We start from the raw sequence: 15,311 nt of genomic DNA on the forward strand, positions 1-15,311 counted from the left end.
GGTGTGATCCTTAGAAAGGGCTTTATGAAGTCTTGCTACAACAGGTAAACTTTCTACCTGTTCACAGGTGAACTTCCAGTCCCTTCTCTTAGATTCACGGATTTCTTTGTTATATTCTGTTAGACAGTTTTTGTAATCGGTCCAATCAGAGGTAATTTTTGCTTTGTTGAAGAGTTTTCTGAACAATTTTCTAAGCCTTTCAAGTTTTTTGTTCCACCAAGATGCATCCTTACTTGAAGTTTTTTGCTTCTGGGGACAGTTTTCTTCGAAGGTGGATTTAATATTGGTTTCAATTCCGATGAAACTATTTTAAGCTGTTCAGTGGAAGAAATACGTTCCACTGATATCAACATTTTCTCCTGAAGTTTCGAATGATAACTATCCCAATTTGTTTTTCTCGCGTCTCTGAATTGTTCGATCAAAAGATCACCAGAATTATAATTAAACATTATATGTTTATGATCAGATAGAGATTCTTCAATTGACACATGCCAATTTTTTATCTTATCTAATAGTTTAGAACTGCAGAGTGTTAGATCAGGAACTTCTTGTCTAATAGAGTTAACAAATGTTGAGTTGTTTCCTTGGGTACAAATGTTAATATAATATGACAAATATTCAAGCAAACATTCACCTCTAACATTGATGTCGCTACTGCCCCAGACCGTATGGTGGGCATTGGCGTCACATCATATGATGCATTGTTTATTATTTAATTCACAGTGTTGTACTTCAAATGGAGGAACTTCAACGTTGTCTCCTGGTAAATAAGCTGAAGCGACGATGATAACGGTTTTCCTTCGGAGATCGTTGGAACCTCCAATTGTGTTGCCACGATGTCACGGTTGATAATTTCTGTGATCAGTACATACCTAATATTATCTCGTATAAGAATTGCTGCTCTTGGTGCAGTTTGTGTGCTGTCATAGAGAAGCTTACATTTTTGTGTAGAGATTCCTCGAATCCTAGAATTATAGAACCAAGGCTCTTGAATAAGAGCCACATCCAAAGTTTCGTGAATGAACATTCTGCTCCCTTGGCGTGATGAAGGTTCACCCGAATAAACTTTATTCTGTCCAGCATTTTGTTCGTCTCCATTATACAGGGAGAGGTTGCCAGAACCCGAAAAACTTGTTAGGATTGTTCATGTGAGTCCCACGAGTTGCGCGGTAAAGATGCTCAGCAACATCAGTGACCCGCTTAATGCAGTAAGGGCGGAAAATAGGGCGCCCGGTGCTCCACAAGCTCCGTTATAGGCAGGGTATTTGATGAAACCCCGTTACCATTCAACCCTCGGCACGGGTCGCGTAACACCTTGGCTTAGGGGTTTATCCATTACTTTCTTTCTATAATAACCTCTATTATTTTTCAAACAATTAGTACACTTTTTATTGCAAGATGAAGGTTTATTACTCTACGAAAAATACAAAATTAAAAACCAGACCAAGTTCATCTAATGATAAAGCTTCTCTGAAGGTACCGCTTGATAATTTCCCAGTAATGTTTGACGTCTCTGCACAATATAGGGGATTATTGAGTTTTTGGATAGCTTGCCATACAAGCACTTTCTTGCCATTTTTTCCATTCTAATCACCATCTAGTATATGTTGCTTCCTTGCCAACAATAGCATTGGAAAATTGTGACTCCGGAATTGTTGCTGTGTCCAGTGTGCAATAAGTTTCATCATCCATCGAAATGCAACAGCTTCTGCGCTATTTCAAGATCGTATCCAATCTCCGGCATCGCTCTTTTGTCAATTTATGCTGTTCCGCGGTCCGTTTCGGTGTCTCCGGTTCGTTAGATGGTTTTGATGTGTTCCTCCGTTTCATATTTTAGACGGATCGAAGATGTATCAAAACACGTGTAAGAAAAGCAGTTGTCAAAAATTAACTGAACATTCAAAATAGCCCCGTACTTGTCAGCATGACTGAGAGACATGAGTACCAACATAATGCCATAAAAAAATCTAGAATCGAATATACGTAAGATACATTGCAAATAAGCACGCATTAGGCCATGTTCTCACCGCAGCGGGGCGTCAGCGTGACTTGGGCGGGACGTGTGATGCTTACGATTAATCGTGTGTGTTCTTACCGTTCACACCAGGCTGACGTGTCGTGAGCGTGGTTTTAGCGTGTGGCTGGCGTGCAAGCGAAAACACTTCACACCGGCGATATTTGTATTTCACCGCTCCGATTAATTCTTGAATTATGCAGAAATGTATGCTTCATTTGTATGGCATTCCCCCCCCCCTCCTCAGAGAGAGGTGAGGAGTGTCTATATACCATAAAAACATTCCGTATTCCCTAAGCATGCCAAATTTGGCTCTATTTGCTTGATTAGTCTTCGAGTTATGCAGAAATTCGTCTTTCTTTGTATGGCAGCTCCCCCTTAGAGAGGGGGTGGAGTGTCTTACCACCATAAAAACATTCATTGCACTCTGAAACCTCCACATGCCAAATTAGATTTCATTTGCTTGATTAATTCTCGAGTAATTTGTGTTTCATTTGTATGGCAGTCCTCCCTAAGAAAGGGAGAGATGTATCTAACCACCATAGAAACATTTATTGCACCCTAAAACATCCATATGCCTAATTTGGTTTCATTTGCTTGATTAATTCTCGAGTAATGCAGAAATTTGTGTTGAACCACCGTAAAAACATTTATTGCACGCTAAAACCTCCACATGCCAAATTTGGTTTCATTTGCTTGATTAATTCTCGAGCTATGCAGAATTTTTTTTGTTTCATTTGTATGGCATCGAAAACGTGCAACGACGGTTCATTCGCTACGCTCTACGTTTGCTACCGTGGCGAAAGCCGCATAGTCTACCCAGCTATGAAAGCCGCTGTCAGCTTATCAACTTAGACACTCTGGAAGTGCGTAGGAACACTGCTACTAACACAATCAAAGTTCAACACAACCAAAACCCGTGAATCTTCCCACTTTCTATTCTTCATCTCGCCTCTCACCAATGTTGTTGTTTATATTTTAACTGACGTTTAACTGATCTTTAATTGGTCTATAGCCCACTTAGCGAGCGCCCAGTTGAAGAACGCCCAGTTAGCAAACGAGTGCTGTAATAAAATAGGAATACAGAAAAGCAAAAAAAAGAGACACGCACAGTCTGTGACACCGTGCGCGAGTACAGGAGGGTTAATAATTCGATCTTCTTCTAAATCCAATATTTTGATTCGAATGGAATTATGATACAATTTGCGGTTCAAACCCCAAAAACTATCCTTCCGACAAATCAATTTCAGAAGGAGCAGTAAATACCCCGAACCTCATCCCTTCTATTTTTTTTTTGTGTAATGCTCAAAAGGCTGCCGATGTTTTGCCGGATGGTGAGTCCGCTCCGCAGAAGAAAGGAGAACTACAAAGCGAACGGGACAATAATTAAAATTAGAATACTTAATCTCGTCGTCGTCGCTTTCGTCGGCCTCGTGGCGATGAGAGCGCTCCCAGCGCTCTCGGAAAGGATGACGGCAATAAATCTTGGGGGAAAAAAGGACGGCGGCTGGCTGATGGGTTCCCAGAGAGGAAGAAGCTTCAAGGCAAACTACAGCTATTTGCGCCCGGCAGTTGTAAGGATTTCACTTTCTTTTTTTCCCTCCTGCTGCTTCTCTGTGTTATCTTGCTCCTCAAAAGCCCGAAAGACGCGCGGCACCGGAAGACGTTAATGATAAAAATAATAATAAATGGGAGCGAATTCTTTCCAGGGAAAGAATTTTCCTCATCTTTTGTCACGCTATCGTTCATTCTGGATTGGAAGAAATTAATTAGTGAGAAAAGTGTCCCTCTGGTGCTCTCTGCGCTGCATGGTGAAAGCAGCCTGGCTCCGGAAGACTGTCCGTCTTTTGCATATTTTTATCATTACGATCGGGGTATAGGATGAAGGGATGGGGGAAGTCTATTATATTCCAGAGCTTGAAAAGTATTATACTCACCTTGACAACCATTGATCTCGCCAATCGAAATCACAGTGCAATATTCGCTAATTTATGTTTATTTTTTTCAGGACGCAATGAACTGATAGCCCGCTACATCAAACTGCGAACCGGCAAGACGCGGACGCGGAAACAGGTCAGCTCTCACATACAGGTCCTAGCGAGACGAAAACTGCGCGAATTCCAGGCCAAGATGAAAGTGGTAAGTATAGTATCCCAGATGTCTCGGCAACCTTCTCGTTTCGGGTTTTCTGCAGTGGTTTTACAACTGCTGTTCAATTGTAAAGTTAGCTGGCTTCTTCCCCTTTTGAAAAAAGAAACCTTGATTCTCTACACAACTGCCCTTTACTGACTACAACACGTTCATGTCCCGAAACGCCCCCCAGGACCACGCAGTGATGGGTGCCAAGGAGAAGATGTTCCCGACGCCCATGATCGGCATGACTAGCGCACAGATCGTCACGGTAGCAGCAGCGAAAGGGTTAAGCCTAGCGAATTCCTCCTGTCTTCCGTACCACCACCACCATCACCACCATCACAATCCACACCACCCATCTCTCCATAATCCACCACCTCCGCCAACACAACCGACACATCCCAGCGTAAGAACGATTTTTGAGGTTATATCGTTTGTTTTTTGTGCTGTGCTGTTGATGGGCACCCGTGTTCGCTATTCTGTGGTTTGTTCTTGTCACTGTCACTGTCACTGTCTACTAGCGCTGCTGCTGCCACCCTGTAGGCCATTGTTTGAAGCCTTCCTGTTTGTACTAACCCCCAACTCAACGCGTTGAAATGCAACTGCTCTACAAACTAACCCATTAACAGTGTTGCCAAACATATTATCACACCATCGTAATAGGGATCATCAGATCCACTCATTGGATAGGTTAACAATGTCTTATTGAACGAGGCGCTGGCGCTATTCCCTCTCTCTTACCCGATGAAATTCAAAACGCCGCAATTACCCGCAGATATAATTTCGTTGGTGTAATCAATCCTCCAACAAAAATCGGTTCGTTCACGCTGCTGCTGCATCATTCACAACCTAATTTCAATGCAATGATCATGTAAATAGCGATAATTTCCCCTCCGGTCAGGCTCGTTTCCGAGGGGTGCTAACTCGAGCTCCATCCCCAATTAGACACCATAACAAGCGTCAGATTTTCTCGCCTTTCCACACGAAATCAAAGGTCACACGATATTCATACAAAATACTCACTCAATTGGGCTGGGCTCCGCTGCGTAAGCGTGTAAAATTGCGCGCTCGATCGATGAAATGCAATTATTTTCCACCGAAAAAAAAATTAAATTGGGATGTGGATCGAAATGGGAGACATTTGCGCACACGCTTATTTCGAATTGCGCCAATTACTTTCGAGCTGTCAGAAACAGAGAAGAAAGAAACATTCCATCGAAACCGAATCGTTTGTTCAAGCTGTTGGAAGAGAAAAAGAGGGATTGTTGAAAACAGGTTTGGATCGGTCCAAATGACTGATTTGACCTATTAATAAGCAGCTATAAGCAGCGAAGCAAGATCTCCGACGGAAATTAGAAGAAGAGATAAGGGGGAAAAGGTATTATCATCGTAATGATGCCGTTGTCAAAAGATGGTCAAAACTGGAACTTGGATGTTATTATCTCCGATTAGCATACCTGATTGGGATAAAAATATTGGGGAACGAGTTGGCAATGAAATGTGAGAGTGTGTTTCTGTGTTATCTTGGCAGTTTCCGGTGACCGAAATGTCGGTTCCGTCAGCGGATAGAAGTGACATGTATAATTTTTCACCTCTGTTTACCATCTTTCTGGAAATTTTCTGAAATTCTGATAGAATGAACGTTCGTATTTGAGAACAACGAATGAATTCAAGCAATTTTAATAAATGAAATTCAGCGTTCTTATCCACCGGAACAACTGCTAGAAGAGGCAAGATCTGACCGCCATTTTCCAAATGGCTCGCAACCGATATAGTAACACAGCCGAGCGTTATCATTATTGTGATCTTATTTCCGATCAATACTTGTTTCAAACGAATCAGTTGTCGTCTGCAAAACAAACCGAGTAATGCTTCCAATTCATCGTCTTAAACCTATTTGGAAGTGGCTCAACAAAACTTCAAGCAAATGCTATGTTTTATTATCTAGTGAAAAAAATGCACTCTACCAAATCAAACAATTTTTGCTGGTTTTTGACAGCTCCATGAAATGACGTCTATATCTTCAATGTGTACCATTGAACGTTCATATAGTACCATCTGGTGTATAAATCAAGTTTTTTGAAAAGTTTCTGAAAAGTTTGTTCTTTGAATACTTTTTTCTAATCTTAATGTTTATACGTATTTTTGAGTGCACTCGATTGTTATCTCCAAATTTGAATGCACGATTATTTTGAAAGATCGTTTCATTGATATTGAACTCGTTGATAATACAAGATATTAAACAATCATTCCAACGCTTCAAAACATTTCATTTGGATTTCATATTAAGGGTGTACCGTTTAAAATCCGCGAATTGCTGTAAATGTTGGTCCGTTGGGTAAATTTAATTGAAATTTTGCGTAGGCGCAGTTTAATGTGTATTGTTTACACTCAGTGAGTTGATTTTATCAGGTGTGCAAAAGTTTTCAAAATGGCGACGAAAGAACAGTGCGTGCGCGAAAAAGTTTCGCACGAGAATAAGAATCTGTCGCATGGTGCCGTCGGGAAAAAGTAGGGAATCGCGAATTTCACTGTATCTGGCATTACAAAATTTCTCGAAGAATGTCTGACTGTTAATCGGATGCGAACTCGAGCAATACTACGTACGTTTAAGGTTCAAAAGTCCTCAAATTGTGACGAGAAACAGAATACGGCCACAAAAAGCCGTACCTGAAAGTTGTCCGACCAGAAGTTAACGAAACTACACTGCTGCGTAATAGATGACGAGACATGTGTGGAGGCGGACTTCAGCCAGATTCCAGGAAACCTGTATGTGACTGCCAAAGATAAGTTGGATGTTCCCGAGAACCTCCGGATACAGAAGATGTCGAAGATTGCCATGAAGTGCTTGATTTGGCAAGTGATTGCGGAAAGCTGAGGACGCTTTTCGTTACTGTAAGCATTATAAATGGACAGGTGTATTCGGAAGAGTGTCTCCAAAAGCGGCTTCTACCTCTTCTGAAGGCTCACGACGGTCCGACGATCTTCTGGTCGGATTTGGCATCATGTCACTACACGAAGGACATGCTACAGTGATATAAGGCGAATTATGTCGATTTAGTGCTGAAAGATGCAAACTCCCCAAACACTCCGGAACTGCGCCCAATAGAAAGATACTGGACATTATGAAGGGGCACCTTCTCAAACGACCTAAAGTGGTGAAGAATGTAGAGGAAAAGAAGTAAGCATGGGTTTATATGCGAAAAACGGTCGATTCTGATGAATAAAGCCAAAACTAACTTTAGTTTTCTCTTTTCACCCCTGAAAATTTGGTGAAAATCGGATCAAAACTACAATTTTGAGAATGAGTTTTGTGTGAGCGGATTTTAAACGGTACACCCTTCAGGATTACTTATCATCAGAAATGAGAATACCGGCTATGCTGTTATCGAAGAACGGTAATACCGTCCAAATTCCACTATCGAACATTTTGTTATTTTTTTCTTTGTGGCCTTCGTAAAACTTCTCAGAAGTTTCCAACAAGCTACATGAAAAATACCTAAAGAAAGATGGGGTCGTAAAAACCGAATAGATTGTTTCATGCGGTAGCACCAATACGCTAAGCTTTTGCCCAGAGCAACGATCTCGGTTTGAGTAAATGACGCTCTTCGAACTGGTGGATAGAATTTTGTATGTTCTCAGTATTGATCTCTTGAAATCATGATACCATTCTTGCTTCCGATTGCATTCATTCTTGAAACATTCTTGAAACATATCTTCCTTCCTTGAACCTTTGAAGTTTAAGGAAGGTTTAATCCAGATCTGCCTTTTGATGCGCTTCCCGACCTCATCTCGGAACGAAGACCTATACCCTTATTTAACGAATATGATTTTACCGAAGCCCGAAATGGAGCACATGAAATCATTTGGAATAATTTTCCAAACAACATAAAGATAGGAGAAGACCAGATTGGATTATAATAATGGAGCCACAGAAGAGGGCCTCCGTGGTTCAGGTTGCTGTAATACACTTTCTCTATCATGGAGCTCTTCGAGGTGCAGATAAAAGGATCGAGTAGACAGAACCAACCACACATATTCAGTGAGAGGTAAACAGATATTTTGTTTGGTTTCATTGATTACAGTATCAGTTGGTTGGTCATACCAAGGTACAGAAACAAAATGATTTTCTTACCCCTCAGGATATTTTCTCAAAAATTTATTCGTTTTTCCTCTCTATTGCACACCATTAAACTATAATTTTCGATCACGAATTCAATCAATGAACGTCATCGCCAGTGTTATTTCAATTTTCCGCATTCAATTGTTACAACGAAATCAAGTGCTTTTATTTCTCTTCTGCAAAGTACAATAAATTTTCCCATCTGTTCTTCTGCATTCGTTTCTCCCTTATTGTATATCCGTCAGTGAAGCTACACTTCAAATGGAAAGTGAAAACGAGTCTTGAACGAATGATGCTACAATTTCTCGTACAAACTTTTCAAACTTTTTAGACAATTCCGGTGCTTTTCGTCTTTGATGTAAAAATTATGATTTTAATATTAGGCTCCTGCTCCTGCCAGCGAGCGGACCACATCGCTTTGGAGTTTCGACAGTGTATCAGGTAAAGTCGTGGTGTGATTCGGTTCACAACTCGTGTGATCCCAGGAACTCATACAGATCGTTGGTTTTTATGCCGCCTGTTTTTTTTATTAGATGGGTGGAATAATGGTACAAACATATAATCGCATGTGAACGTGGGTATGTGAACTGGAAAAAGACCGTAACAATATCTGCGATAACACCAAGAAAAAAATAACATTTGCGATGCTTGCTCATTATCCTCGTATTTGTTGTCTTATTCGTTCAGCTGATTATACAATACTACAATTATTTTACACCCCTCAAACTTTCTACTAAAGAGTTTATCAAAAAATTTCGATGCATTCTAAACTAGTTCACAACACAAATGGACACAACTCCTATAATTATTGTCAAATGTCAAAATTTTTAATCGTGCGAAGGATTGTGCACCCAAACTAGCGTTGGCAGAAAACATGTCATCTTTGGCAGAAAAGATGCCATTTCCTATGCATGAGAGTCAAATGCCCAAATAATGAGCTATTTTAAAAGCTTAAAAATGGTTTGTATGTATGCGTGCAGACATCTCTTTCTGTTTTCTTTTCTCTTTACATTTGGGATTGTGCAAAAAAAAGTCCATACGACGTCAATAGGGATCGAACCAAGGCCATCTGGAATACAAAGTTACTTTACACGACCACGCTATCCATATAGCTGCCAGCGCTATTATAAAGGAGCGTGATAATATTACAGTTCATCATAAAATGAAGTTGGAAGGTGTTTTCTAAGACGATAAAGAAAAACATGAACGAGAATATATCTTTCTCTGCCTGGGCAGTGTATTTGGCAAACTATACAAAAAGCTTTCATATGCTTTCATTTAAATGTGTCTCCTGTTTCGCTCCCTCATATTGGCTCTAGCATATATATTATACAAATGATATACATGTATTGGGGAATAGAACATTTTATGTTATCTTTCAGCTCATTTAATGTAATAAATCGGGATGCCAGAACATGTGCTAAAAATTAACTTTGGGTGTAGGGCACAAGTATCTGAAAATTTTGCCTTTTTTCGACATTTTATTAGTGCTTTTCGAAATGTTGAGATTTCTTTGTCAAAATGCGCGCCTTGAATAAAACAAATCACAGTAGGCTGACAAGATGATCGTATATTTGGGTTTTGAAACTGACTCTAATTCAAAAAGTACGCTATTTGTATACGGCTCTGTTACATTCATTCTAAGGATTATAAAATTTGGTATGGAATGAAGTTGCTTAATTTAACAATTTTAGCTCTAATCATCTTTTCACTGAATTCTTTCTTTACGCGATTGATGCGTGTGCGCAAAAAAAATCACGTAATTTCGAGCAAATCGCGTAAAAGAATCTCGGAAAAAAAATCTCAAATCGGAAAATCGTGTCATGATATATATCACCAATTCAAAATTTGCGAAATTTTAATGGTTCTTCTTATCGACATTGATGTGTGAATTGCAAGATTAGAAGCTCAATGATTTATCGGATTATTATTTGATGAGTGCAGGAAAGGAACAACGAATTTTCCAACGTGAGACGATCGAAATATGATTTCATCCAATAATTGGCACACTTCAAGATTTTCGTCAAGGAATGTTCTTTCGATTCGCGTGTTCTCGATCTGGCTACTGAGAATACAATATGTTATTTGGCATAGACATCCCATCATCACATCACCGTTTGAGAAGAAGAGCTTACTGATTACTGAGCTTCTTCAGACCCTTTTAAATATCTTCATTACACTTGCTGCTCCCTCCCCGACAAATCATGTCCTGTATATACCTGCGATGGTCATACGGTCTTGAAAAGATGCAGATGCAGTCATTAATCGATCAATTGAAAGTTTACCAGACATCACTAGGCTCAGTCCAAAGTGGTCAGACGTTTACTAGAGGTGTGCCACATTTTTGCCATACATTTATTTTGACTGATCTGCTAAAACTGGTAATAGTATGCAGTCAGAGTGGACCAAGTGCATACGACCATAGCGATCAGAAAGCGAATATTAGATTGTTCCGCTTCAGAAGATTCTTCGATTTGGCCTTCAGCAGACACGACCGAGTTTTAAACCAAATGTTTATGCTTTTCAGACAATTCAAAGTTATATTAAATTTGACCAAATGTTTTATTATATCTTGATCAGACAATGTGGGCCAAGTGTCAGAGAGTGAAAAAACAGGAAGTGGGTTATATCTATGGTATAACCGCAAGGGTGACGTAGGACTATCGTTGATTTAGAGATCATTTGTTTGAAGTTGAATCTGAATGAATGAATATTTGGGGGACTTCGAAAACGAGAGCGTTACGTTGGAGGCACAAGGTTTTATGCATCCAATATTGGATACGGAAATATCCTACTGATGGGGAAGAATAATTTTCAGAAGCTATCCTGTTAATTGCGATTGATTGAAAAATCACAAAACCAAATGTATTTGGTCACAGTGTTACATGGATAGAAAACATTAAAATAAACTCTTTCACATGAATGTATTTTTAAATTCCCAGAGGAACTGGCAGATTATTTTCCGGATCTTTCTCGATGCTGAATGGCATCCAAACGGAAAGAATTCCGTGCGTGTATGTGTGTGTGTGTAGCGGTTACTTCGATGGTCACCTTCTCTTCTCCTGAAGGATCGGCTTCTCTGTGCTCCCTCACAGTTTCAAACAAACTGTTTGATTTTCAGAGCAGATCTCGATCCTTCGTCGACCAGCACCCTCAGCAACGATGTTGTCTTGTCGATGTCCTCACGAAAAATTAATGCGTCTCACCACCAGAATATCGCTTAAGTATGCTTTTTGTGCGTGATTGAATCGAGAGAAGGCGTGGTTTACGATGGCAATTTGGAAGTCAAACTAGAGGGGAATGAACTCTCTGAGCTCGGAACTTTCGGCGACTGAGCAATAATCGATTGTGGGCGCATACAATATTGGATACGGAAATATCCTACTGATGGGGAAGAATAATCTTCAGAAGCTATCCTGTTAATTGCGATTGATTGAAAAATCACAAAACCAAATGTATTTGGTCACAGTGTTACATGGATAGAAAACATTCAAATAAACTCTTTCACATGAATGTATTTTTAAATTCCCAGAGGAACTGGCAGATTATTTCCTGGATCTTTCTCGATGCTGAATTGCATCCGAATGGAAAGAATTCCGCGCGTGTATGTGTGTGTGTAGCGGCTGCTCCGAGATCTTCCCGGGGAACCGTTTGTGGCATCACTCTCCTCCTGATGGATTCTTTTCTGGCCTAAGGTGCACAAACAGTCTCTTGGCGACACCGTTCATCCGCGCTTTCATGATAAACGAAGAGCTTCACCACAACAGCGACAACATGCTCCAATCGCTGTTCAATTTGAACTGAGTGGATTTCCGAGCGGCGCTCGCTTTTATACCGATTGGTGATTTCAATAGCCTGTTTTGAAAGCAATTTTAAGACTATTGAAACAAGTTTTTGGATCAGAAAGTAACAAGTATAGAACGCGTAGACATTTTATCTTTCGAATGAAGTGTTTATCATACCATTTCGTTCAGTTGTTTAGGAGCTATTAACGCTCAAAATCTCGGTCTCCGGCGTAACGCTTTCGTTTTCGAAACTTTGATTTTACACCCCGGTATAGAAATGAAAGACGTAGTCCTACGTCAAAATTTAATTACCAAGCTTTTCATGGTCGATTTCAAATCCAACTGTGGTCCTTCATTGACTGCAGTTACTCTTTTTCGAATTCTCGCTAACCCATTTGTTGGTGGAACAATTTTTTTTTAAATTAAAAATTGTACTCGAAAATACATACTTATCGATTATTTTTGGTAAGTAAAATACTGTTTCAAGCCATAAAACCGGTTTATAGAGGTTTATGGTTTATGGAAAACCGGTTATGGAGGAAATTCTACTGAATAAATGATATGATTTTATCACATCATAGTTCATCCATAGTGGACCAAGTCTCTAAATAATATGTTATTGTTAAGTCAAAGTGAACCAAGTACACAGAGCCAGTCGTAAAACCCCTTGATTGTTGTCAAAGAGATTTTTTGTAATAATACCATTATACGAGCTTGATAAAGAGTAAATAAGAGCCGTAGAAAAACAATTGGGGAGATTAATTGGAACCTTTCGATTTACTCGAAATCATAATTATGTTACTTAGTCCAGCCTGACCGAACGCCGACCATTTGTGTGATCTGCTGTGAAACAAAAAGTATGGAAATTGCACTTATGTTGCACGAATATGATCCAATTATGTAACTTTATAAGAAATAAACATCTTAAAACATCTTAGGAAGAAACATCTTAACTGAAATAACTCTCCAGAAAGTAGCGGACGTTTCTGATTTGCAATCGACTCGTAGTTTTTTGCCAAAAAAAAACTAATTACTGAATGCATTTTAAAGTCATCACAGTGAGAAAAGTAAGAGAGATTCGGACCTTCCGGACCTTTCTGATGCGTACTGAGCGTAGTAATCTTTTAACGCCAAGATGACGGCTCTAGCCGCGCCTTCTGCCGTGCTAATCAAAAATATCTGCTACTTTCTGGATAGCTCTTCTAAATGCTTTTTGAACTCTGCAAGGACCTTCAAAGTATATCTCGGAAAATGTCTATGCACGATTCATTGCGATCATCATTGCGAGACTCTTTGATCGCAATGATGATTCATCGCCCATGATTTCAGTATCTAACCTTCAATTCGCACAAGCTGCAAGAAGGTTAAAGTGTGCTAATCGCGTTGATAAATAAACCATCAATCTGTGCGCGGCGATCGAATAATTACAACCGACTCATCCAATTTGCCAAACGTCAATTAATGACACAACCCATTGAGGCGCGGCGGCGAACGACGCAATCGGTTATAAACTGGACGCGAGATACGTGATGATGAACATGAGGAGATGCATCCAAAGTTCATAAATTACACAGCAATAGCAAAGCATTGCCAACTGAAAACACCGACAGACAGACTGACTGGCTGACTTCCCATTTTAGCTGCAAGCTTCGTTCGAAGTCTACAACAAACCTGTTTCATTTTATTCTTCGGAAACCTGTTTCCGATTATTGGTGTCAACGCGGGAGGAAGCCTGATTCATCATCATCGTGGATCCGGATCGCGCTCGATATGATCAAGACCACTTGAAACCAGCGCAAAAGGGCTGTTACAAATAATCGAACATGGTTTTTAAGCCAGCTATAATTTTGTTTAACCTGTTGTTATCGCTGCTGCTGCTACCGCCGATACCGCGTGCGCGTGCTTTGTGTATTTGTTACTGCTGCTGGCTTTCAAACTAAACTATAAGCTGTTTGTGAACCAGCTCCAGGATTCCATCTAACCCAATCAATTTCATTCTGAGCGCGCAGCAAAATGACACCCATCAAATTCATGAGTACTTTGTTCCGCTTACTGTTTGAGCTTCACGCTTGTAGTGGTTTAACCTCAAATTGTCTTTTTCCTTCCCCCCACAGCAATTCTGGCAACCAGGTTTGCAGCCCAGCACATCCCAGGACGTGAAACCTTTCGCGCAGGCAGCGTACGGTCCGATGGGCAAGACGGCCACAGCCGTGTCCGACAGTGGCCTCCAGGCGGCACACCCCTGGGAGGGCCGAGCGATAGCAACGCACAAATTCCGCCTCGTAGAGTACAGCGCCTATCTGGAGCTACGTGTTGAAGATACTGTAAGGCCAATGAGGACAACCCTGATGGACCCCACGACTAACGCGACTTCTTTTCAGTACCACAAGCACTTATTTGTACATATAGGCGATCAGCCTGCCCATCCCCTGCTCGAATCGGTGGAGGTGAAAGAGATTTACGACAAATTCCCGCAGAAGGCCGGCGGCCTCAAGGAGCTGTACGAGAAGGGTCCCAGCAATGCGTTCTTCCTCGTCAAATTCTGGGCCGACCTCAACACGAACATCGCGAATGACGCAGGGGCCTTCTACGGTGTCAGTAGTCAGTGAGTATTCAAGAGTGTAGATACCAGTATCAATCCCGTTCCGGAAATTCTCTTAGAAAAACCTTCGTAGCTCTTCTTTCTTTCTTTCTTTGTTTTTAAGAGGCTTTAAACTTTGAAGTTCATTCGCCTCTAATCGTAGCTCACTTTCAAATAATATTTTATTTTCCCCTTTCAATAACACGTCCTATCTCGTATCAGTTCTCACTCAAAAGATCTCCTTCCTTTTTCTCTCTTCTCCCTCGTCATGCGTGTTCCTATTACGTTGTCCTGCTAACTTACACTGCCAGTATCATTTGATAAATCTAGCTAACAAATACCCTACACAGAGGATCTCTCTCGGATTGGTGGAAACACCATCTAACCCAAACCCTTTCCTTCCAGCTACGAAAGCAATGACAACATGGTGATCACCTGCTCAACCAAGGTATGTTCCTTCGGCAAGCAGGTGGTGGAGAAGGTGGAAACAGAGTACTCCCGCTTCGAGAACGGTCGATACGTGTACCGGATCAGTCGGTCACCGATGTGCGACTATATGATCAACTTCATAAACAAGCTGAAGCACCTGCCCGAGAAGTACATGATGAACAGCGTGCTGGAAAACTTTACAATCCTGCAGGTAAGAATGAATCATTGTTTTTAGTTTGCAGAGAT

At 40.7% G+C, this 15,311-nt stretch overlaps 1 protein-coding gene across 3 annotated transcripts in view; it reads left to right on the forward strand.

The window, feature by feature from the left end:
- Nucleotides 1-15,311, forward strand: part of LOC129763161 (protein scalloped) — a 441,519-nt gene that overhangs the window by 414,286 nt on the left and 11,922 nt on the right. For 2 of the 3 annotated variants that reach the window (XM_055761969.1, XM_055761970.1), the window contains exons 4-8: nt 4,023-4,153; nt 4,338-4,553; nt 14,170-14,379; nt 14,437-14,660; nt 15,042-15,276. In XM_055761969.1, the coding sequence (XP_055617944.1) occupies nt 4,023-4,153; nt 4,338-4,553; nt 14,170-14,379; nt 14,437-14,660; nt 15,042-15,276 (1,016 nt within the window). The remainder of the gene's footprint in view (nt 1-4,022; nt 4,154-4,337; nt 4,554-14,169; nt 14,380-14,436; nt 14,661-15,041; nt 15,277-15,311) is intronic. The other variant, XM_055761971.1, reaches the window with a different exon arrangement.

This window comes from Toxorhynchites rutilus, chromosome 1, assembly GCF_029784135.1.
Source record: "Toxorhynchites rutilus septentrionalis strain SRP chromosome 1, ASM2978413v1, whole genome shotgun sequence".
NCBI lineage: Eukaryota > Metazoa > Arthropoda > Insecta > Diptera > Culicidae > Toxorhynchites > Toxorhynchites rutilus.